A 24,892-nucleotide genomic window follows, 5' to 3' on the forward strand; every position below is an offset into this window, starting at 1 on the left:
CAGGTCTTCACCTCCTTTCCCTGAACTTTACCAGTAAGGAGAACCAGTTCTTAGCAGGCACCTTGGTTTTTCCCCTTTCCCCTCACTGTGGGAGCCTATTTTGCTGATGAGCAAGTTACAATGTCTCAAATAGTGTCACGTTTGGGAGGCTTACATCTATATAAAATACATATATATACAGTGGTACCTCGGGTTACATATGCTTCAGGTTACAGACTCCGCTAACCCAGAAATATTACCTTGGGTTAAGAACTTTCCTTCAGGATAAGAACAGAAATCGTGCTCCGGCGGCGCGGCAGCAGCAGGAGGCCCCATTAGCTAAAGTGGTGCTTCAGGTTAAGAACGGTTTCAGGTTAAGAACGGACCTCCAGAACGAATTAAGTACATAACCCGAGGCACCACTGTATGTTAAAATGCACAATAATTTGATCTCAACACCCTTAAAACATCCTTATTTAAAATATATAATAAAACAAGCAAATTGAAAGGAATGAGCATTAGAATCAGGATAATACAACTTCAGAGTTGGATTGGACCCAGAGGTCATCTAGTCCAACCCCCTTGCAATGCAGGAATCTCAGTAAAGCATCCATGACGGGTAGCCAGCCAAACTCTGCTTAAAATACTCCAAGGAAGCAGAGTCCACAACTTCCCAAGGGAGACCAGGAGACGACCGTTCCAATGTCCAACAGTTCTTACTGTCATAAAGTTCTTCACGTTTAGTTGGTTCAATTCCTGCCCTTCAGAGCAGGATAAAACAGGATTGCTCTCTCTTCCATGTGATAGCCTTTTAAAATATTTGAAGATCATATCTCCTCTCAGTCTCCTCTTCAGGCTAAACATGCCCAGCTCCAAGTTCTCCTCCTAAGGCTTTCCAGCTTGTCAAAATTCTTAAATTGTGGTGCCTAGAATTGGACACAGTATTCCAGGTGTGGTCTGACCAAGGCAGAATAAAAAGGTAAAGGTACCCCTGCCCGTACGGGCCAGTCTTGACAGACTCTGGGATTGTGCGCCCATCTCACTTAAGAGGCCAGGGGCCAGCGCTGTCCGGAGACACTTCCGGGTCACGTGGCCAGCGTGACATCGCTGCTCTGGCAAGCCAGACCCGCACACGGAAACGCCGTTTACCTTCCCGCTGGTAAGCGGTCCCTATTTATCTACTTGCACCCGGAGGTGCTTTCGAACTGCTAGGTTGGCAGGCGCTGGGACCGAGCAGCGGGAGCGCACCCCGCCGCAGGGATTCGAACCGCCGACCTTTCGATCGGCAAGCCCTAGGCGCTGAGGCTTTAACCCACAGCGCCACCTGCGTCCCTCAAGGCAGAATAGAGTGGTACTATTACTTCCCTTGGTCCATGGAGTCACGAAGAGTCGGACACGACTAAACAACAACAACAATTACTTCCCTTGACACAAATTCTGTGGATGCAGCCTAAAATAGCATTAATTTCCTTTTTTGCTCCTGCTGCATCACACGGTTGACTCATGTTAAGCTTGTGTTCTACTAAGGCTCCTGGATCCTTTTCACATGCACTGCTAGAAAATTAGTTGTCCCTTATCTTCTATTTGTGCTGCAGGTTCTTTCATTCTATTCAGTTCATTAAAATGCACATAATGTCCTTGGCAGCATCTCCCTTCTGAAGGTTCCTTGGGCTGGAGGTTGGGGCAAAGCAGGTGAACCACACACAGCACAAATATATCCCACCAAGAACCCTCCCCTAGTCTGGACATTTCAGAAGCATAAAACTTGAAACCCTCATGAAGCAGAAGAAACATGCAGTCTGAAACTGTGTCCCTTTGACTAACATGTAAAAAAAAGTCTGGAAAATTAATGAACCTTCTACCCTGTTGCGGTTTCTTGACAAAGTCCTGAGATTTATTATACAGTTGTAGCTTGGTTTTCAAGCAGCTTAGTTATCAAAAGCTTTGGCTCCCAAACTTCGCAAACCCGGAAGTGAGTCTTCCAGTTTGCGAACGTTTTTTGGAACCTGAACGTCCGACATGGCTTCCGATTGAGTGCAGGAAGCTCCTGCAGCCAATTGGAAGCCGCACCTTGGTTTTTGAACATTTTTGGAAGTCAAAAAGACTTCTGGAATGGATTCCATTCGAGAACCAAGGTACGACCTTTTTTAATGAGCATTTATTCGTAAGGGGCTAAACGTAGTAAAAACAGAATCAACCCAGACTTCATGACAACTGGAAACAGAAACAAATAGCAATGTCTTGGACAATGAAACAATTACAGGGGCTGAGGGAGACCTTTTGTCCATGAAGAGGGTGATCTGAGAGGCTACGCTCTTTGGAAAGATATAATGTATGTCAGCAGATTACCAGGTAAAGCATTCCCATCTATGAAGGATATCAGCCTGGTGACATCGAAGGGAAATTCACAGCACATGAATAAATCTTGGGGAAGGGTGAAATATGGAACAGCATATGTAACAAATGATTAAGTGCAAAAAATAAATTAGAACATGGATATGTAAATTTTACTCAGAAGAACAATCTGCAGCATAGCCACTACAAGGAATCGATCTATTTTATTATTATTTTGTAATTTCAGAAGAGATGAGAGATAAATATCGGATCCTATAGGTAAGATGTGGATAAAAAAGGCTGGGAAACTGAAATGGGGAAGTAGGCAACCCCAGCTGGAACTAAGCAAAAATATGGAACAATAAAATTTTATACATACAAGATTCAAAAGCAAGGTCTCTTCCAAGGTGTTAATTAATTAACTAAATTTTTGTTCATAACCCAGAGCCCCAGCCCAATGTGGACAAACAACAGGAAATTCAATTCTCTATTGGCAAAGAACTAGGTTACATCAGCAAGGGATAAATTAACACTTCTGCTAATGTTAAAAGAAAAAATATGGTGGACTAACAGGGGCCACCATATACCAATGCACAGGCTCACAAGAGACCTCAGGTTCTTCTACTAACACAGAGATTTCCAAACATTTCATGTTGGTGAAATGATTTCTAGACATATGTCATTTTGTGACAAAGTAATTCAGTTTTACTAGCAAACGGAAGGTTAAATGAACCCCTTTCCAGCCATGGGAGGAACTCAGGATACAATCACAACCTAAAAATGTGAAATATATAATCATAACAAACCCCCCCCCAAAAAAAAACCACCCCACATTCTAAAAGGGCATTAGATGTCAATCAGCCAGAAACCTGGTTTAAGGAGAAAGGCTTTTGCCTAGTGCCTAGGCGCCAGGTGAACCTGCCTGAGGAAAATATTCCAGAGACAGGGAGCCATTGCAGAAAAGGCCCGTTCTCATGTTGCCACACTCCAGGCCTCTCAATGGAGGCAGCACTTTAAGAAGGGTCTCAGAAGATGACCTCAGTGTCCAGGTATCTTCATATGGAAAGAGACGGTCCTTGTTGCTATTGCTTAATGCCCCTCATGGTAAGTGGAGACAGGGTGAGGGGATGGCAGGACTCTTTCTGGGACCTTCTCTTCCATCTCGGAGACTTCCTGCAACCCCTCTCCTGCCTTCAGTTGGGCTCTCCTCTACGACCACCTCTTGCCTCACGGGTGGCACTGAACCTCCCTGTAAATCTTCCACTACCCATCACTCAAACCCCTGCCCATCCCTCACACTAGCTTAAAGAAGAATGCCCACAATCTGCTTCCATACTGAAAAAACAGGTTGAAAGCAAAAGCCCCTTTCTCCTCTAAAATGGAAGGCATATTGGGCTCCAAAGGTCTACTGTAGTCTATTGTAAAAACTGGAGATAAGGAAGGGGATTCTAACACTGAGTAGACTTTTTGGTTTGCTCTCTTAGCTCTTGAGATCACCGTATATTTTTCTACCTTCCAAGCTTAAGATATTTCACTTCTATGGATTATTTGATGTGAGTTAAGGGAATATCTGTAGGTGAAGTTCTTGCCACACTCCAAGCAATTATAAGGTTTCTCCCCGGTATGAGTTCTCAGATGTTGAGTTAGGTGACCACTCTGACTAAAACTCTTCTCACACTTCAAACATTTATAAGGTTTTTCCCCTGTATGAGTTCTTAGATGCTGAGTAAGGGAGCCACTGAAGTTCTTTTCACACACCGAGCACTTATAAGGTTTCTCCCCAGTATGAGTTCTTAGGTGTTGAGTTAGGTGACCACTCTGACTAAAACTCTTGTCACACTCCGAACATTTATAAGGTTTTTCCCCTGTATGAGTTCTTAGATGTTGAGTAAGGGAGCCACTGAAGTTCTTTCCACATTCCCAGCATTTATAAGGTTTCTCCCCTGAATGCCTTTTTTTGTGAAAAGTAAGGGAATCTAGGCGACTGAAGTTCTTTCCACACACCAAACATTCATAAGGTTTCTCCCCTGTATGAATTCTTTGATGTTTAGAAAGGGACGAACTGACTGTGAAGCTCTTCCCGCACTCCAGACATATATAAGGTTTTTCCCCTGTATGTGTTCTTTTATGTATGGTGAGGTGACTATTCTGACTGAAACTCTTTTCACACTCTGAACACTTATAAGGTTTTTCCCCTGTATGAGTTTTTAGATGCTGAGTAAGGTGAACACTCTGACTAAAACACTTGTCACACGCCAAGCATTTATAAGGTTTTTCCCCTGTATGAGTTCCTCGATGTTGCAAAAGGTGGCCACTCCGGCTGAAACTCTTTCCACACTCCAAACATTTATAAGGTTTCTCCCCTGTATGAATTCTCACGTGTCTTTTCAGCTGGCTACGCACACTAAAGCTCTTTCCACATTTCGAGCATTCATAAGGTTTTCTCCCTGCGTGCCTTCTTTTATGAAAAGTAAGGGACTTTATGCGACTGAAGTTCTTTCCGCACTCCAAACATCTATAAGGTTTGTCCCCTGTGTGAGTTCTTTGATGGCGAGTAAGGGTGCCATTGTCACTAAAGCTCTTTCCACACTGCCAGCATCTATAAGGCTTCTCCCCTGTATGAGTTCTTTTATGTCTTGTGAGCACACTACACTGAATAAAGCTCTTTCCACATTCCAAACATTTATAAGGTTTCTCCCCAGTATGAATTCTCTGATGCCTAGTGAGGGAGTCATTATGCCTGAAGCTCTTTCCACACTCCCTGCATTTATGAGGTTTCTCGCCTGTATGAATTCTTTGATGCAGAGTAAGGTGTTCTTTCCGACTGAAGCTTTTTCCACACTCCCAGCATTTATATGGTTTTTCTGCTGTATGACCTCTTTTATGAAAAATAAGGTAGGCTGTGCCACTGAAGTTCTTTCCACCCTCCAAACATTCTTTAGGTTTGTCCCCTGTGTGTGGTATCTGATTTTCGTTAACCTGAGAAGCAGTGGGTTCCCTCCCCGCCTTCTGCGTTCGTCTGCCCTCTTGTCTGTTGGTTCCATCTTGAATCCTTAACTTCTGTTGCTCCTCAGCTCTTTCAGGTGGCCCTTCAGATGGGTCCCCCTCAGCCAGGATCCTCCAAACATCTCCTGCTGGTTTAAAAAGAAAAGCTGGTAAGATGCTGCAAAATGCACACCCGCCTTTAATGTGGCCTTGGATCTGCTTGTGTCTGTACTTATTTTTATTTTACATCATCCACATAACATCTTAAGGCAGCCCTGTTCAGGGAAATTTTTAATCTGTGATATTTTAGTGTATTTTTGGTTTTTATGGAAGCCGCCCAGGGTGGCTGGGGAAACCCAGCCAGATGGGCGGGGTACAAATAATAAATTATTATTATTATTATTATCCTCATCCAACAGATACCTCACCTTTCCCTTTCTCAAGTTTGGGTGGATAAAGAGGGTTTTCTATAAAAATAAATTTAAAAAAGTTTTTTAAAGTACCCAGTTCTTATGAGAGGAATGGGGAATCTTTGTCCCTCCAGATGCTGCAGAAACACAACTCCTATCAGCCCCAGCCAACATGCGCAACAGCTAAGTTGTGGCTCAGTGGTATAAGGAAGGCTGAAGCTTCTTGCTCCTGCCACAGGGATTGCACTGACTACCAGTTAGTTTTCATCTTCGGTTCCCTTTTCCTTCAGGAATCAGCGCACACCCTACATTCATCATCTGAGGTCCTTCTCACTGTGCCCTTCTTCTAGCAAGGTGCCAAGTGTGCCAACGCAAGCATGGGGCTTGGAGTGGTGGCTTCCGCCTAAGCAATGCTCTGCCCAGGGAGGCTCCCCAGGAGCCAGTCACTGGCTAATTTTAGGAGGGATGCATTAATATTTATTTTCAGCCAGGCTTTGGTCCTTTACCTTAAAGAATTATAGTGGCCTTAATTTTTGCATCCTATGTTAACTTGCTTTTGAGTTGACCTTTCATGAAAAAGCAACTAAATGCAATGAATAGTAATGCATAATATCTGCCACACCGTCATTCTGTCGTGTATACTGCTAAGCAAGCTATGTGATGAAGCAGTCTACCACTGACCCAAAAACAGTAAGTTGCAACCAGCGCGCACAAGACCCCTTCTGCCTTTGTTTCCATGCCATGCAGTTGTAAGCACAGTTCTATCCAAAAAGCAAGTTCGCACCCCACCAAATCAGAACTAGAGACCTCAGTGACCAGAATAAAAGAGAATCAAGGCAAGCAACTCTTGACCTATATGTCTTTTCTTTGATGTCTATAAAATCATATACCAGAAGTGTGACTGTGTGCATCTGAATGCTGGACAATGTAGAACTTTGCTTTGACCCAACCGGGTTCTTCATATGTTCTTTTCTACAGGGGAAATGAAGAACGCTCCCTTTAGTGGCCAACAGGAGTTCACAGCTTCACTAGCTATTGATCCAGGGGGAAAGGATCCTTACCCACAGAAGCCACCATCTCATAAATCTCCATCATGACTTCCTTGTACAGCGCTCTTTGGCCTGGATCCAGCAGGGACCATTCCTCGTCAGTGAAATGCAAGGAGACCCCCTCAAAGCTCATTGATCTCTGGAAAAGGAAAGCGATTCTCTTATTCATAGTTCATCCAGAGTAAGGTATGGAAACCTCTCCTCTGCAATGGGCAACTGGATATATTAAGTGTTCAGAAATCACCCAAAGCCGATGGAATTTGCCCATTAGTTTAAGAATTCTAAGTCAAGTATTCTAACAAAAACATGTCACAAGTCTGTGAAATTGCCCAATTTCCTTTCCTCCAAGCGGGATTTAGTTTCCAGGAAACTGCAGGTTAGTTAGTTTCATGTTTGTTTTGGGGAAACTGGTGGAAAACATTATTAAAGACAATGACATAACCAAATGTACGTAAGCAAATTTATATAGTGCACCTTCAAGCAAAAAAAATCCTAACTTAACACATCTGCAAATGGGATCTGAATTGGTGATGACTGAGAAGGAAAGTGACATTTGGGATCATAGCTGATTGCTCAGTAAAGATATTGGCACAGGGTGTGAAAGTAGTGAAATAGGTCAATGCCGTTTTAGGGAAAGATTCAAAACTAAGCTGCCAATATCATAGTGCTGATATACAAATCTATGGGGCAGCTGCCCTTATAAAACTGTATGGATCCAGTTGCATGACCTCAGAAAGAATATTGTAGATTCAGAAAACGTTGGGAAAAGAACAAACAAAATAATTAATGTGTTGGAAAAATATGAGGAATTACTAATCTGAAACAAAGGCGCTTGTGGGGAAATATGATAGAGATGTTAAAAGGTATGCATGGTGTTTAGAAATAGGAGAGAGGAAGATGTTTCTCCTTCTAGGATGATACTGTAGTCCTAGGCCATTCAATGAAGCTAACTGTGCACAGATTAAGGACAAACTAAAGGAAGCACTTCTTCACTGTTAAACTCAGCAATTCCCTAATGCAAAATGCAGTAATGGTCACCAAGTTAAAAGGGAATTAGGCAAATTCATAGCAGATAAGGTTACAACTGACTACGAGCCATGATGACTGTGCGCTGCCTCCACTTGTTTGGGGCAGTATACTCCTCATTGCCAGTTCCTGGGAATCACCTGTACTCAGCTCCTGATTACAAATTTCCCAGAGGCATCTGCTTGGTCACTGTAGGAAGAGGATGGTGGACTAGGTGGGTTAATGGTCTGATCCACCAGTTAGGCTCTTCTTAGGTCATGTTCAAGGTTTCATGAGCAAAACTCAGTCGAGTAACCCACTTCCTCAGAGGCAGAAGCCTCAGAAGCACGGTGCAAGATTCGGGCCCCTGCAAGAACCCTCTCTGTAACAAGTACAGACCCATCTCTCCCTGATTATCTTTCCCCTACCTTAGCTGGATACATGGTGGCCACTTCTTCTCCTGAGTTATGTAGGTAGAATCCACAACGTTGGTCTGATGCCATTGCAGTGTCTACGAAAGGGAAAGTCGCCAAAGAATTCATGAAAACATTGAAAATGAAGTTCCTGATTTGCCCAAGCGAAAGATTATAAAACAGAAATCAGCAGCACATTACACGCTGAGGTAATGTGAATATGCAAATGATGCATATGGAAATAGTAATATAAAATAGTAATATAAAAATTAACTTTTAATCGTATGTTTGTCTACACAGAAAAACAACAGGCAAGGACGGAATGGATCTCACGGACAGCTGAGATAACTCAGTCAGTAGAGCATTAAACTCTTAATCTCAGGTTGTGGATTCGAGCCACAAAGTAATGTGCAAACCTGCCCAGCACCTTTCACAGCAGACAAGAGAGAGGAGTGAAGGGAGAGAGAGACAGTATTTATTATTTAAAACCGATGCCTTTATGTATATTAGTTTCTGCATGGTTCTGTGAATTTTAGCTGTGTTCTGTCTTTATTTTCATCTATGTGCCACCTGAGGGACGCAGGTGGCGCTGTGGGTAAAAGCCTCAGCGCCTAGGGCTTGCCGATCGAAAGGTCGGCGGTTCGAATCCCTGCGGCGGGGTGCGCTCCCGCTGCTCGGTCCCAGCGCCTGCCAACCTAGCAGTTCGAAAGCACCTCCGGGTGCAAGTAGATAAATAGGGACCGCTTACCAGCGGGAAGGTAAACGGCGTTTCCGTGTGCGGCTCTGGCTCGCCAGAGCAGCGATGTCACGCTGGCCACGTGACCCGGAAGTGTCTCCGGACAGCGCTGGCCCCTGGCCTCTTAAGTGAGATGGGCGCACAACCCCCGAGTCTGTCAAGACTGGCCCGTACGGGCAGGGGTACCTTTACCTTTTATGTGCCACCTGCATACTTCTCTGATAAAGGGTTTAGATATTTTGAATATGAGTTCAAATAATTACATTCTGAGGGGCCGACATTTTTCTATGAAATATTTTCAGTGCAGAGGGACCCTTTTCTGAGGAAGAGCTTAGATATATTGAAAACATTTAATAACTACAGCTTCTACTGTCCAGGACACATTATTAAGGACCAGCAATTTATTTTAAAATGAAATATTTTCAGTGCAGGGGAGCAGGGCCTTCGTTTTCTACTAAAAACCCCCTCTCCCTCCCTCCCTCTCTCTCTGGGGTCCAGCTGCGCGGGGTCCGCCTGGCCTTCGTCCTCCGAGGAGGCGCCTCTTCTGCTGCCCTTTGGGAGTCCCAGCTCTTCCCTCCTCCTTCCCTTCCCTCCTCCTTCCCTTCCCACATCTGACCCGGAGGCGGCAGGAGGAGAGGCCGCCTTCCCGGCGGAGAAACAACCGGAGAAGATCCCCCGGGAGGACGAGGAGGGCGGGTCGGGACAGGAAAGGCTGGTCGGGACAGGAAACGGAAGCTCCTCCTCTGGACTTCCCTTCCGCTCTAGGAATTTGGGCTCTATGGCTCTAGTTAACCCTTGCGGAGCCGAGGGGCTGCTACGGGCAGAGAGGGAGCAGTGGCAAGCCGATTTTGTCTGGAAAGCTTTGCAGGATCAGGCCCCGAGTATAGGATCCTCTCCTCTGAGGTGCCCCATGCAGGATCCAGTGACCACTGAGAGCCGGCGTATCATATATACACAACACAGCCTGCATGTATATGGTTTTTAACCCAAGTGCACACTGATGTGAAATAAGCATTGAATGATATGGAAATCTCTTTCCACACCTCCAACAGTCATACTTTGTATCCTCTCTGCGAATTTAATTTTCTTCAAACAGAAAAGCACCATTCATTCCCCGCTTTATGTTTCTCTCCCCTCCTGTCTGTTGGCTACATTGTGAACCCCTTATTAATGTTACTCCTCCTGCTCCACGCTTCTTTCCTCCAAATTATCTCCTGAAAAACCTAGTAAGTTTCCAAGCAAAATTCAAACTTGTTGATACTGACCTTTTAAAGCCCTAAATGGCCATGGTCTGTAGACCTGAAGGAACATCCCCATTCCCATTATTCAACCCAGACACTGAGGTCCAGCACCAAGGGTGGTTCCCACAATGTGAGAAGCTACAGGGAACCAGGCGGAGGGCCCTCCCAGTTGTAGCATCCACACTGTAGAATGCCCGATCATCAGATGTCAAAGAGATGAGTAACCTTGATAACCTTTGGAAGACAACTGAAGGCAGCCCTATAGAAGGAAACCTTTTAATGGGAGATGTTTTTATATACAGTGAGGGGGGGGGGAGTATTTGATCCCCTGCTAAATTTGCCTGTTTGCCCTCTGATGAAGAAATGACCAGTCCATAATTTTAATTGTAGGTTTATTGTAGCTGTGAGAGGCAGAACAACAATATCTTTATTCAACATCTTTATCAACGACTTGGATGATGGACTCAAGGGCAACTTGATCAAATTTGCAGATGACACCAAACTGGGAGGGGTGGCTAACACCCCCGAGGACAGGATCACACTTCAAAACAACCTTGACAGATTAGAGAACTGGGCCAAAACAAACAAGATGAATTTTAACAGGGAGAAATGTAAAGTATTACACTTGGGGGGGGGAAATGAGAGGCACAAATACAAGATGGGTGACACCTGGCTTGAGAGCAGTACATGTGAAAGGATCTAGGAGTCTTGGTTGACCACAAACTTGACATGAGCCAACAGTGTGACGCGGCAGCTAAAAAAGCCAATGCAATTCTGGGCTGCATCAATAGGAGTATAGCATCTAGATCAAGGGAAGTCATAGTGCCACTGTATTCTGCTCTGGTCAGACCTCACCTGGAGTACTGTGTCCAGTTCTGGGCACCACAGTTCAAGAAGGACACTGACAAACAGGAACGTGTCCAGAGGAGGGCAACCAAAATGGTCAAAGGCCTGGAAACGATGCCTTATGAGGAACGGCTAAGGGAGCTGGGCATGTTTAGCCTGGAGAAGAGGAGGTTAAGGGGAAATATGATAGCCATGTTCAAATATATAAAAGGATGTCACATAGAGGAGGGAGAAAGGTTGTTTTCTGCTGCTCCAGAGAAGCGGACATGGAGCAATGGTTCCAAACTACAAGAAAGAAGATTCCACCTAAACATTAGGAAGAACTTCCTGACAGTAAGAGCTGTTCGACAGTGGGATTTGCTGCCAAGGAGTGTCCCCTTTGTCCCCTGGAAGTGACTCATGGGGAAGGGGAGAGAAGGGAACCAGCCAGGTGACAGGACACTCAGGTTACCACTGCAACTCCTCCCTCAACCCCTCCTTTCTGTAATGTATGCATGATGTTTCTGGGGGTGGGCTTGATCTCGAGGAGGGGAATTTCAAAAGTTTTTATAAGGTCTTGCACACCATTTTTCTGTGTCTTTTCTCTCACCTGCAAGTGAGAGGAGTACCCTGTTGCAACAGTTCAATAAAGACCAGGCCTACAGGCTGCTGATTTGCTCCAATTTACTCTGGTTGGTGTCTTTTACTTTTTGTCCAAGGGAGCCCTCGGATTTTTCCGGTAACACCTGAGATTAAGAGTCCCATGCACTACCGACTGAGCTAGCCCAGCTCATTTGTCACAGATGCTTCAGCTGAGATTCCTGCATTGTAGGGGGTTGGACTAGATGACCCCTGGGATTGCCTACCAACTCTACCTGGTCTGCCCCGCAGAGGACCTTAAGGTCCATGAATAATCATAGTTGAGAGGTCCCGGGCCCTAAGGAAGTCAGATTATCCTCCACCAGGGCCAGGGCCTTCTCAGTGATGGCTCCGACCTGGTGGAATGCTCTGTCCCATGAGACCAGGGCCCTGCAGGATTTAACCTCCTTCCGCAGGGACTGTAAGACAGAGCTATTCCGCCTGGCTTTCAATTTGAACTTAGCCTCATCTTTTATTCCCCTTCCTTCCCTCCCCCTCCCCTTTTTATGAAGATTACCCGCTCTGGGATCCCACAGCTAATTCTCCCCTGGTCTCTTCGCTGGCCCAAATAGGACTAATTTAGCCCCTAAATTGATTTTTGAATTCTGAATTTATTGTTATTCACATTTTATACTGTATTTTATACTGGTTTTTTTGTTGTTGCATCAATTAAGTGTTTTAAATTTGTTGTTAGTTGCCCTGAGCCTGGTTTTCTGAACCGGGAATGGTGGGGTATAAATAAAAAATTATTATTATTATTATTATTATTACTTCCAACTACCAAAGGAAGAGGGACCCCTGCACACACTTGTTGTTGTTTAGTCATTTAGTCATGTCCAACTCTTTGTGACCCCATGGACCAGAGCACGCCAGGCACTGAACTGGGAAGGGCGGGGTATAAATAAAATTTGTTGTTGTTGTTGTTACCATTCTATGATTCTAGGTGCAAAGCGCACCAGATCCGAACTCTCTTTCGTAGTGGGTCTGAGCCAGCCTATCCCTGGCAGAGGGAAAGCAAGTATTTCATCAAGTTTCCGGCAGGGATTCTTGCATCGCAGCGGGGTTGGACTAGATGCCCTTCGGGAGTCCCTTCCAACTCTACAATGGCATGATTCTGCAGTCCTCCCACCAATGCCATCTCTTCTGCCCCGGGGTTAGTGGAGAGAGATCTGAATGCGAAGGGAGGGCAGGAAGACAATGCAATGCAAAGCGGGATTTGGGGCTTGGAGGGCAAACCCCCTTTGCAGCTGGAGGAGCTCGGGGTCTTTTTTTGGGGGGGAGAGCGTCTTTTTCACCTCCTTCTCTCCCCCCACCTCGCAAGCAGGGCTGATTCCCAGGCACCCTCTTCTTTCCCCCAACCCACCCATTCCCCATGCGAATTGTTTTCTGCTGCTCCAGAGAAGCGGACACGGAGCAATGGTTCCAAACTACAAGAAAGAAGATTCCACCTAAACATTAGGAAGAACTTCCTGACAGTAAGAGCTGTTCGACAGTGGAATTTGCTGCCAAGGTGTGTGGTGGAGTCTCCTTCTTTGGAGGTCTTTAAGCAGAGGCTTGACAACCATATGTCAGGAGTGCTCTGATGGTGTTTCCTGCTTGGCAGGGGGTTGGACTCGATGGCCCTTGTGGTCTCTTCCAACTCTATGATTCTGTGATTCTAGGAAAAAACCCAGAAACCCAGAAGACAAAAGTCAGAGATTGACGTGCACATTGGACTTTAGGTGGACTTGAAACTGCTTGTGTCTCTTTATTTTATTTTGCCTCATCTACACAGTATCTTTTTCCTTGTCTAATGCAAGCCCACTCTTCGCCTTCCTATGTTCAAACGGCCATGATGAAAGCAGAAGCCAATAAACCAAGAAAATCTAACATAAATCACTGCTACTCAACTGTGGACATTAGGAGGCAGACTAGGCTCAAAAGGCCTCAGAACAAGCAAAAGCCTATGATTAAACAGAGGGAGGTAGGCAAGATTAAAATCAAAGAAAGCTAAAGAAAGAAATTCTAACACTGAGCACAATCTTTCGTTTGCTTCCTGTAGGAGATCTTGATGTGACTGAAGATCTTTCCCCACTCCAAAACCTTCTAAGATGTTTTCCTATGAGTTCTTTGATGCTGGGTAAGGGAGCTACTGTGACAAAAGCTCTTCCCACACTGCAAACAGTCGTAAGATTCGTCCCCTGTATGAATTCTTTGATGTTTAGTAAGGTGGCTGCTGCAATAGAAGCTCTTTCCACATTCTAAACACTTATAAGGTTTTTCCTGTGTGAGTTCTGTGATGTTTAGTAAGTGTTTCACTGTGACTAAAGCTCATTCCACACTCAAAGCATCTATAAGGTTTATCTCCTGTATGAGTTCTTTTATGTCTTGTGAGGTGGCCACTTTCATTAAAGCTCTTTCCGCACTCCCAGCATCTATAAGGCTTATCCCCTGAATGGGTTCTTCGATGGCTAGTGAGCAGCCGACACTGATAGAAGCTCTTTCCGCATTCCAAACACTTATAAGGTTTTTCCCCTGTGTGAGTTCTGTGATGTTTAGTAAGGGTGCCATTGTCACTAAAGCTCTTTCCGCACTCCCAGCATCTATAAGGTTTATCCCCTGTATGAGTTCTTTTATGTCTTGAGAGGTGGCTACTACGAATGAAGCTCTTGTCACATTCCAAACATTTATAAGGTTTTTCTCCTGTGTGACTTCTTTCATGCAGAGTAAGGGTGTCTTTGCGACTGAAGCTCTTTCCACACTCCAAACACTCATAAGGTTTGTCCCCTGTATGAATTCTTTGATGCTTCGTGAGGGAGTCACTGTACCTGAAGCCCTCCCCACAGTCCAAACATTTGTATGGTTTTTCACCTGCATGTGTTATTTTATGTTTAGTGAGAATGCTCCTCTGAGGGAAGCTCTTTCCATGCTTCAAGCATTCATACGGTTTGTCCCCTGTGTGGCTTGCGTGATGCCTATTAAGGGAGCTACTCTGATTGAAGCTCTTTCCACACTCAAAGCATTTATGAGGTTTCTCATCTCTATGAGTTCTTTGATGCAAAGTAAGACCACTACTCTGACGGAAGCTCTTTCCACACTCCCAGCATTTATGAGGTTTGTCCCCTGTATGAATTCCTTCATGCGAAGTAAGGTGACTACTCTGACGGAAGCTTTTTCCACACTCCCAGCATTTATAAGGTTTTTCTCCTGTATGTGTTTTTTGATGCTGATTAAGGTAGTCACGCCGACGGAAGATTTTTCCACACTCCCAGCATTTATATGGTTTTTCACCCGAGTGCACTCTTCGATGTGAAATAAAAGTTGAGTGAGAAGGAAATCTCTTTCCACACACAGTACACTCATACTTCTCTATATGAATTTGATTTTCATTAACCTGAGAAGAGGTGGATTCCCTCCCCACCTTCTGCATTTGGGTCCCCTCCTTTCTGTAGGTTCCAACATGAAGCCGCAGTTTCCATTGTTTCTTCTGTTGCTCAGGTCTTTCCGATGCCACTTCTGATGGTTCTCCTTCAGTCAGGATCCCCCAAATATTTCCTAAATTATTAAAAAGGAACACTGGTAAAATGCGGTGTCTGTAATGATAATAATGATATTATTATTATTATTGTTGTTGTTGTTGTTGTTGTTGTTGTTGTTATTATTATTATTATTATTATTATTATTATTATTATTATTATACCCCACCCTCCCTGGCCAGAGCTGGGCTCAGGGCAGCTAACACCAGTAAAATTACAATAAAACATAATAGGTCCATTCAGTCCCTCATCTGGCAATTGCTGCAGCTACCAGCGAGTGTCATAAGATTCAGGACGCAACCTAACATTATGCTATGGAACTGATTGAAAAAGAATTTTCTTCACACCACCATTCATGGGCATAGCCAAGGAGGGGTGGGGGGGCAGCTCCCCAGATCAAGTAAAACATTAGAAATACATAACTAACTGACCAATCATGCTGGTTCTGCCTCCCTAACAAAAGTTCTGCCCACCCACCAAAAATCCCGCACCCATGCCACCATTGAAAAACATTCCTTTCCTCATTTATGAGTGGCAATCTAAATTATTTGATTATCTAGAATTGGCGAAAATGACACAGAAAATAAGAAACCAAAATAGCATAAAATTTAATAATGATTGGGATAAATTCAGGGTATACATGGAAACAGAGACAAAGGAAAAACAAAAATAATAACAACAATAATAAAAAATATGTAAAAATCACAGTAGGTACGAGACAACGCTTGTTTTTTAAGGAAAAGAAACTGCAGATAGAAAAATAATATAATACTTTCCGAAATCGAGATGAAGGGAAGTCAATTAGTGTTATGTGAGTTAATGTAAGTTGACTTGTTTATGTTTTATGTATTTTTATGTTTTCTTTTTCTTTTCTCTTTTTTTTCCTTGGTTGTGTATTTTGTATGTCTGTTGGAATGTATGTTGTTTTTGTCTGTTATAACTCAATAAAAAGGATTAAAACAAAACAAAACAAAACAACATTCCTTTCCTTTTCTACTTTTTATCTCTCACAGCCCAGAACTCTTGCCCTGCAACCTTCCCGGTTTGCTTGCCAGGGGAGCTTCCTCACTCCCAACATCTCCCCTTCTCCATTCTCTGTAACGCACCAGATCCCTCTGGAGGTCCTGGGAGGGAACAGTTTTTACAGTTATACCCAAACTAAAATAACCACCAACCCCAACTAAACATTTAAAGTAAAGGTAAAGGACCCCTGGATGGTTGAGTCCAGTCAAAGGCGACTATGGGGTAGTGTCACTCATCTCACTTTCAGGCTGAGGGAGCCGGTGTTTGTCCACAGACAGCTTTCTGGGTCATGTGGCCAGCGTGACTAAACAGCAACGGGACACCGTGATGGAAAACATTGCACACAGAAATGTCATTTACCTTCCTGCCGCAGTGGTACCTATTTATCTACTTGCACTGGCGTGCTTTTGAACTGCTAGGTTGGCAGGAGCTGGGACAGAGCAACGGGAGCTCACCCCGTCACAGGGATTCAAACCGCCAACATTCTGATCGGTAGGTCTCCCTTCCAGCCCTCAGGGAATGGTAGGCATGGTAGTGATCTGAAAGCAGGTCCTAAGGAGGCTGTGGAAGCCTCATTATGCGTGGAGCTCCCAGTCACAGTTTCCATGGTAAAAGTGGGGTGTCTTCCTCCTGACCCCCACCAGAGAAGAAAGGAGGAGTGCTGCCTGAAAATGAATTTTTTCACCCCACCATTAAAAACCTTTCCTTTTCTGTCTACCTTTTATCTCTGCCAACCCAGAGCTCTGGCCCTGCAGCCTTCCTCGTTCTCTTGCCAGGGGGGCTTCCTCGCACCCAACATCACCCCAGGTCCCCCTCTCCATTCCCTGCAACTCACCAGATCCCTCAGGAGGTCCTGGGAGGGAACATTCAAAGGTGGTGGGAGACAGCCTGACCAGGTCAACCGTCCATCTTCCTCCTTCCATCCTCGCTAGGTTTGCAGGATCAGACACTTTCATCCCTCTTGAGGAGCTCAGAAGGCAAAACAAGCAGCATTTTCCTGGGATGGAAAAAGAAGCAAAGGGAGCCTCAGAGAAGCTGCAGGGATTCCTCTGCCCTAGCTATTCTCCTGCCCCTGGAGAAGCTCAAATGGGGCATCCCCTGTGCAACGGCCCCCAACAGTTTTTAAACATGTTTTTGTGATTCCAAATTAATCTGTCTGCTTCCTCTATCCTTTCTTAAGGCTGGCATGGTTCACACATTATTGACCGGAAGGTACAACCCATTGAACTCAGTGGAGCTTACTTAGGAGTAAATCTGCAAAGGACTGCTGTGCATATTCTTCCTCTTCTGACAGCCAGAAACACATCAGTCCTCTTCCCCTCCCTTCCTCCAGTCAAGACCTTCTTGCATCCCTCCCCCTGTCTTTTCTGCTCACTTGGAGGAGGGCCCATCCATTTCTTCTCATTCCCTCCCCCCCAAACCCCCTGGAACTCAGCTGACCTATCCCAGCCTTAACGGGTACTGGAGGTGGGGAACCCCAGCTCAGGTCATTTCTAGGATCACAGATCTTTGAAACTATTTTATGGAACTCAGAAGTTTAAACAAGCTGCAGGTTCCTGGGATGGCAGAAGTAAATGCAGAAGGCAGAAGTAAATAGAGCCTGAAGGGATTTTTCTTGCCACCATTTCCTTGTTTCCACTCTCCATCCCTCTGATTTAAAAGAGAGGTAGAGCTCAACTGCATACTGATGAACACCCAGCCCAAACCCCCTGATGAGCTCTCCTAGCGGCTGCATGTAGATGTTGAAATGCATGGGGGAGAGGACAGAACCCTGAGGCACCCCACAAGTGAGAGCCCAGGGGTCTGAACACTCATCCCCCCACCACCACTTTCTGGACATGGCCCAGGAGGAAGGAGTGGAACCACTGTATAACAGTGCTCCCAAATCCTTTAAGACAGTCCAGAAGCATGTCTTGGTTGGTGGTATCAAAGGCCACTGAAAAATCCAGCAGAACTAGGAAACAACTTTCACCTTTGTCCCTAGCTCGCCGGAGATCATCGACCAGAGCGACCAAGTTAGTTTCAGTCCTATGATGAGGCCTGAATCCCGATTGGAAGGGATCCAAATGGTCTGCATCCTCCAGGCATGCCTGGAGTTGTCCAGCCAGATGGATAGGGTATAAATAAACTCCTCTTCTTCTTCTTCTTCTTCCACCTGCTCAATCACCTTGGAATGGAAGATTTGAGACTGGGCAATAGTTGGCCTTATTGGCCGGGTCCAAATATATTTTTTTAAGAAGCGGTTTAATAACCACCTCTTTCAATGGGTCTGGGAAGGCTCCTTCACAGGAGAAACCATTCACCATACCGCAGAGCTCATCACCCAGCCCTTCCCAGCTCGCTTTTATGAGCCAGGATGGGCAAGGATCAAGGAAACTGGTGGTTGGTTCACTTGTCCAAGCAGCTTGTCCACATCCTCAGAGGTAACATTGGAACTGATGCACCTTGACTAGACAGGACTCTAGCACGTTCCCACCCAGGCCCTGTTCCCATGGTGGAGTCTACGCCTTTCCGAATCCGAGCCACTTTATTTGTAAAATACTTTGCAGGAGATCTTGGGTTCCTTACCAGGCCCTAATGGCGAAGGTTGTTCTGTTAGATTGCGAACTACCTGAAAGGGTCTCCTGCTACTGTTTACTGCAGATGCAATAGAGGCGGTGAAGAAAGTCCTCTTCGCCATCGCTATCACCACTTGGTAGGCTCAACGTTGAGCTCTAACCTATGTCCGGTCCAATTCAGACTGCGTTTTCCACCACTGGTGCTCTAGCCATCTCAGAGAACGTTTCATGACCCTCAGCTCTGGGGAAAACCATGGGGCTGTCAGGGCTCCATGCAATCAGAGAGGACCCTTTGGAGCCAGACAGTCGATAGTCCTAGTTAACTCCGCATTCCAGCAGGCCACAGGGAATCAGCTGAAAGGCCATCAACATGGGATAAAACATCCCCTACCACTCTCTCTGGAAACCATTTGGATCCATTAAGTGGCAGGGGAGGACCATCAGAATCGGTCCCACCTCCCTACAGAAGGGAAGGGTCGCAAAGAAGTCCAGTTGCACCATGAAGTGATCCAACCATGGAACTTCTTTTGTTTCGCTTTTAGTGTCAGATTGTTGTTGTTGTTGTTTAGTCGTTTAGTCGTGTCCGACTCTTCGTGACCCCATGGACCAGAGAACGCCAGGCACTCCTGTCCTCCACTGCCCCCCGCAGCTTGGTCAGACTCATGCTGGTAACCTCAAAAACACTATCCAACCATCTCATCCTCTGTCGCCCCCTTCTCCTTGTGCCCTCCATCTTTCCCAACATCAGGGTCTTCTCCAGGGAGTCTTCTCTTCTCATGAGGTGGCCAAAGTATTGGAGCCTCAGCTTCACAATCTGTCCTTCCAGTGAGCACTCAGGGCTGATTTCCTTCAGAATGGAGAGGTTTGATCTTCTTGCAGTCCATGGGACTCTCAAGAGTCTCCTCCAGCACCATAATTCAAAAGCATCAATTCTTCGGCGATCAGCCTTCTTTATGGTCCAGCTCTCACTTCCATACATCACTACTGGGAAAACCATAGCTTTAACTATACGGACCTTTGTTGGCAAGGTGATGTCTCTACTTCTCAAGATGCTGTCTAGGCCTGTCATTGCCCTTCTCCCAAGAAGCAGGCGTCTTTTAATTTCGTGGCTGCTGTCACCATCTGCAGTGATCATGGAGCCCAAGAAAGTAAAATCTCTCACTGCCTCCATTTCTTCCCCTTCTATTTGCCAGGAGGTGATGGGACCAGTAGCCATGATCTTCGTTTTTTTGATGTTGAGCTTCAGACCATATTTTGCACTCTCCTCTTTCACCCTCAATAAAAGGTTCTTTAATTCCTCCTCACTTTCTGCCATCAAGGTTGTGTCATCTGCATATCTGAGGTTGTTGATATTTCTTCCGGCAATCTTAATTCCGGCTAGGGATTCATCCAGCCCAGCCTTTCGCATGATGAATTCTGCATATAAGTTAAATAAGCAGGGAGACAAAATGCAGCCTTGTCGTACTCCTTTCCCAATTTTGAACCAGTCAGTTGTTCCATATCCAGTTCTAACTGTAGCTTCTTGTCCCACATAGAGATTTCTCAGGAGACAGATGAGGTGATCAGGCACTCCCATTTCTTTAAGAACTTGCCATAGTTTGCCATGGTCGACACAGTCAAAGGCTTTTGCATAGTCAATGAAGCAGAAGTAAATGTCTTTCTGGAACTCTCTAGCTTTCTCCATAATCCAGCGCATGTTTGCAATTTGGTCTCTGGTTCCTCTGCCTCTTCTAAATCCAGCTTGCACTTCTGGGAGTTCTCGGTCCACATACTGCTTGAGCCTTCCTTGTAGAATTTTAAGCATAACCTTGCTAGCGTGAGAAATTAGTGCAATTGTGCGATAGTTGGAGCATTCTTTGGCACTGCCCTTCTTTGGGATTGGGATGTAGACTGATCTTCTCCAATCTTCTGGCCACTGCTGAGTTTTCCAAACTTGCTGGCATATTGAGTGTAGCACCTTAACAGCATCATCTTTTAAAATTTTCAATAGTTCAGCTGGAATACCATCACTTCCACTGGCCTTGTTATTTGCAGTGCTTTCTAAGGCCCATTTGACTTCACTCTCCAGGATGTCTGGCTCAAGGTCAGCAACCACACTACCTGGGGTATATGAGACATCCATTTCTTTCTGGTATAATTCCTCTGTGTATTCTTGCCACCTCTTCTTGATGTCTTCTGCTTCTGTTAGGTCCTTTCCACTTTTGTCCTTTATTATGGAAATCTTTGTGCGAAATGTTCCTTTCATATCTCCAATTTTCTTGAACAGATCTCTGGTTCTTCCCATTCTATTGCTTTCCTCTATTTCTTTGCATTGCTTGTTTAAGAAGGTCTTCTTGTCTCTCCTTGCTATTCTTTGGAAATCTGCATTCAATTTCCTGTATGTTTCACGATCTCCCTTGCATTTTGCTTGCCTTCTCTCCCCCGCTATTTGTAAGGCCTCATTGGATAGCCACTTTGCTTTCTTGCATTTCCTTTTCATTGGGATGGTTTTCGTTGCTGCCTCCTGTATAATGTTACGAGCCTCCATCCATAGTTCTTCAGGCACTCTGTCCACCAAATCTAAATCCTTAAACCTGTTCCTCACTTCCACTGTGTATTCATAGGGGATTTGACTTAGATTGTATCTTACCGGCCCAGTGGTTTTTCCTACTTTCTTCAGTTTAAGCTTGAATTTTGCTATAAGAAGCTGATGATCTGAGCCACAGTCAGCTCCAGGTCTTGTTTTTGCTGACTGTATAGAGCTTCTCCATCTTTGGCTGCAGAGAATATAATCAATCTGATTTCGATGCTGCCCATCTGGTGATGTCCATGTGTAGAGTCGTCTCTTGTGTTGTTGGAAAAGCGTGTTTGTGATGACCAGCTTGTTCTCTTGACAGAACTCTATTAGCCTTTGCCCTGCTTCGTTTTGATCTCCAAGGCCAAACTTGCCAGTTGTTCCTTTTATCTCTTGACTCCCTACTTTAGCATTCCAATCCCCTATAATGAGAAGAACATCCTTCTTTGGTGTCACTTCTATAAGGTGTTGTAAGTCTTCATAGAATTGGTCAATTTCAGTTTCTTCAGCACCAGTAGTTGGTGCATAAGTGTCAGATTACCCACATCCATAGAGGTGAACACCAGGTCTAAGGCATGTCCGCGGCTATGAGTTGGGCCAAACCTATTCAGGGACAGCCCCATGGAGGCCATGCTTTCCACGAAGTCCAGAGCGGCCCCTTGTAAGGTTGTGTTGTCATGGATGTTAAAATCCCCTAGGACAACCAAACTAGGTGTCTCCCGGAGAACATCCGCCATTACCCGAAGCAGCTCGGGCAGGGAATCCTTGGTGTAGCAGGGAGGTTGGTGCACCAAAAGGAATCCTGTACTGTCCCTATTGTCCAACTTCCAGAACATGCACTCAGAAAACTGGGTCTTCCCAGTAAGATGCCTGGTGTAAGCTAATGATGTCCTAAAAATCACTGCCACCTCTCTCTCCACCCATATAACCTGGGCTGCTGTGTGTAAGAGAAACCTGGTGGGCAAGCAGCGGCAAGAACAGGCTCATCTGCTTCATCCAACCAGGTCTCTGTCACACATGCCAGGTCAAGTCCTCCATCCATGATCAAGTCGTGGGTGACAGCGGCCTTATGAATCATTGACCTGGCATTGCACAGCAGCACCTTTAGGTCATGTTGGTCTCCCTTGCCGATTCCAGCATCCTTCCGGTCAGGACCAGACCTGGAGGCAGGGATAGTCTTCAAACAACGACTAAACCTGCCTCCTCGATAATGAGATGGTCTGGTCTTAGTGTATCTCCTCCTCACTGATATCAGGTGTGCCAGTGCATCCCCCCCCCCCCGTGCCCTAGCTATTCTGTTGGCTGGGGCCGACTGCCAGGAAGCTCTGACTCTCTCCCCTTCAAAACAGAACACAAACTATACAATAAATCAATAAAACAGGAGAAACTAACTAAAAGCAACTATTCACAATTATTCTGAAATTAAACTAGTCCCCAGCGCTAACTAAATGTTTATCCCACACCCAAGAGAGCAAAAACAAAATAAAAAAACAAAAAACGTAAAACGCCACAGATTAAAAACTATTAAAAAACCCCAGAGTTTGTTCCAATGAGTATGGGCTCATCAGGAGGAGTCTCTTATGGTCCCTGCTCCCAAGGCCAGGTGGGAAAAGGCCCTGCAGGTGTTAATGGAAAAATCTGAGGGCTCCCTTGGACAAAAAACAAAGACACCAATCAGGATTACTTGGAGCAAAACAGCAGCCTGTAGGCTTGGCCTTTATTGATCTGTTGCAACAGGGTGCTCCCCCCATTTGCAGGAGAGAGGAAGGACCCAGAAAAATGGTGTGCAAGGCCTTATAAAGACTTTTGAAATTGCCATCCTGCAGATCAAGACCACCCCCAGAAACATCATACATACATCACAGAAGGGGTGTAACTTAAGACCACCCCTCAGATACATCACACCTACATCACAGAAAAGGCGGTCTAAAACAGAAATTTCAATATTGTTTTTTCTCCTGTTTTTGTTTATCTCATGTCTGGCAGGTTACTTGATTGGATTTCCTGGGTATCCTGGCCAGTCTTTTGTAATGATAAATACTTAGTTCCTGAGCCAGGTCACAGGCTCACATCCTATTCAAACAGAGACATACCCTTAAGACAGGATTTGTGAAGGAAAAGACAATGGGGAGGCTTTTCCACTTTGACCTTGCAGATAAAAGATTTGGTCAGTTTAGGAATCAAAATGGTTCCAGGTTGGCCTTCCTGTGCTGATCTATGTATGTGCTTGGTTGGTATACTTACGAACATGACCATACACTGGTGCCTCACAAGACGAAATTAATCCGTTCCGCGAGTCTCTTCGTCTTGCGTTTTTTTCGTCTTGCGAAGCACGGCTATTAGCGGCTTAGTGGATTAGCGCTATTAGCGGTTTAGTGGCTATTAGCGGCTTAGAAAAAGGGGGGGGAGGGAAAAAACTCGCAAGAACTCGTAAGACGTTTCGTCTTGCGAAGCAAGCCCATAGGGAAATTCGTCTTGCGAAGCACCTCAAAAGACGGAAAACCCTTTCGTCTAGCGAGTTTTTCGTCTTGCGAGGCGTTCGTCTTGCGGGGCACCACTGTATATTTAAAACCATAAAATTCCTATCACACAGGTCCAGTTACGGATAGGTAGCCGTGTTGGTCTGCCATAGCCAAAACAAAAAATTCCTTCCAGTAGCACCTTAAAGACCAACTAAGTTAGTTCTAGGTATGAGCTTTCGTGTGCATGCACACGGAATCTGTATCTGAAGAAGTGTGCATGCACACGAAAGCTCATAGGTAAAGGTAAAGGTACCCCTGCCCGTACGGGCCAGTCTTGACAGACTCTGGGGTTGTGCGCCCATCTCACTTAAGAGGCCAGGGGCCAGCGCTGTCCGGAGACACTTCCGGGTCACGTGGCCAGCGTGACATCGCTGCTCTGGCGAGCCAGAGCCGCACACGGAAACGCCGTTTACCTTCCCGCTGGTAAGCGGTCCCTATTTATCTACTTGCACCCGGAGGTGCTTTCGAACTGCTAGGTTGGCAGGCGCTGGGACCGAGCAGCGGGAGCGCACCCCGCCGCAGGGATTCGAACCGCCAACCTTTCGATCGGCAAGCCCTAGGCGCTGAGGCTTTAACCCACAGCGCCACCTGCGTCCCATACGAAAGCTCATACCTAGAACTAATTTAGTTGGTCTTTAAGGTGCTACTGGAAGGAATTTTTTCTTTTGGCTATCACACAGGGAATGGCCTTCAGGACTCACAGCAGGGCAATAGATAAAACACTATAGCCCCCCCCCCCACAAGCTTACCTGGGAGTAAGGTCCACTGAACTCAGTGGTGCTTTCTTCTGCGTAGACACTTAGCTACTTACTAGGTGCAAGGCAGCAGCACCAGACGAATCCACTGGGCTAGGCGGTGGGGTGCATCCCCCCCCCTCCGTGCCTTGCAGAGCCAGACTGATGCACTGGGGCAGCTACAAGCAGTAATCAAAACCGGAGCCTCGGGGATCGCCCTCCCCAAGTGGGAACAAACAGGGACCTCTCCCAGAAAATGCACAAGGGGGCGGGGAGCGATAGGCCACGCCCCCTGCCCTGCTTGTGATTGGCCCAGGACAGGAAGCGGAAGTTCTTCCTCCTCTGGCTACGGACTCCCCTTCCCCTCTAG

The 24,892-nt window shown here is 45.6% G+C and overlaps 3 protein-coding genes across 3 annotated transcripts in view; all 3 read right to left on the reverse strand.

Moving 5' to 3' along the window:
- Nucleotides 1-2,464: 2,464 nt before the first annotated feature.
- On the reverse strand, nucleotides 2,465-9,599 carry LOC307208779 (uncharacterized protein). The gene is made up of 4 exons (XM_079963733.1): nucleotides 9,528-9,599; nucleotides 8,191-8,273; nucleotides 6,770-6,896; nucleotides 2,465-5,444 (listed from the first exon to the last, which is right to left on the reverse strand). Exons 2-4 carry the CDS (start codon nucleotides 8,263-8,265, stop codon nucleotides 3,835-3,837), a joined length of 1,812 nt encoding a protein of 603 aa, XP_079819859.1. The 5' UTR covers nucleotides 8,266-8,273; nucleotides 9,528-9,599; the 3' UTR covers nucleotides 2,465-3,834.
- Nucleotides 9,600-10,342: 743 nt separating this feature from the next.
- LOC307208583 (uncharacterized protein) overlaps nucleotides 10,343-24,892 on the reverse strand; it is a 37,469-nt gene continuing 22,919 nt past the window's right edge. The window contains exon 4 of the transcript XR_013835195.1: nucleotides 10,343-10,377. The gene's annotated coding sequence lies outside the window, so the exon portion shown is untranslated. The remainder of the gene's footprint in view (nucleotides 10,378-24,892) is intronic.
- Nucleotides 13,319-18,276, reverse strand: LOC307208735 (uncharacterized protein). The gene is made up of 3 exons (XM_079963649.1): nucleotides 18,127-18,276; nucleotides 16,990-17,151; nucleotides 13,319-15,150 (listed from the first exon to the last, which is right to left on the reverse strand). Exons 2-3 carry the CDS (start codon nucleotides 17,108-17,110, stop codon nucleotides 13,865-13,867), a joined length of 1,407 nt encoding a protein of 468 aa, XP_079819775.1. The 5' UTR covers nucleotides 17,111-17,151; nucleotides 18,127-18,276; the 3' UTR covers nucleotides 13,319-13,864.

This window comes from Podarcis cretensis, assembly GCF_951804945.1.
Source record: "Podarcis cretensis genome assembly, chromosome: 2".
Taxonomy (NCBI): domain Eukaryota; kingdom Metazoa; phylum Chordata; class Lepidosauria; order Squamata; family Lacertidae; genus Podarcis; species Podarcis cretensis.

Coding starts and splice junctions, on each gene's coding strand:
- LOC307208735 (XM_079963649.1), bottom strand. CDS start 17,110: ATGAAAGTGTCTGATCCTGCAAACCTAGCGAGGATGGAAGGAGGAAGA. Junction 15,151..16,989: donor AGGACCTCCTGAGGGATCTG/GTGAGTTGCAGG, acceptor TTAATAATTTAG/GAAATATTTGGGGGATCCTG.
- LOC307208779 (XM_079963733.1), bottom strand. CDS start 8,265: ATGGCATCAGACCAACGTTGTGGATTCTACCTACATAACTCAGGAGAA. Junction 6,897..8,190: donor CCACCATGTATCCAGCTAAG/GTAGGGGAAAGA, acceptor TTCCTTTTCCAG/AGATCAATGAGCTTTGAGGG. Junction 5,445..6,769: donor TGAGATGGTGGCTTCTGTGG/GTAAGGATCCTT, acceptor TTAAACCAGCAG/GAGATGTTTGGAGGATCCTG.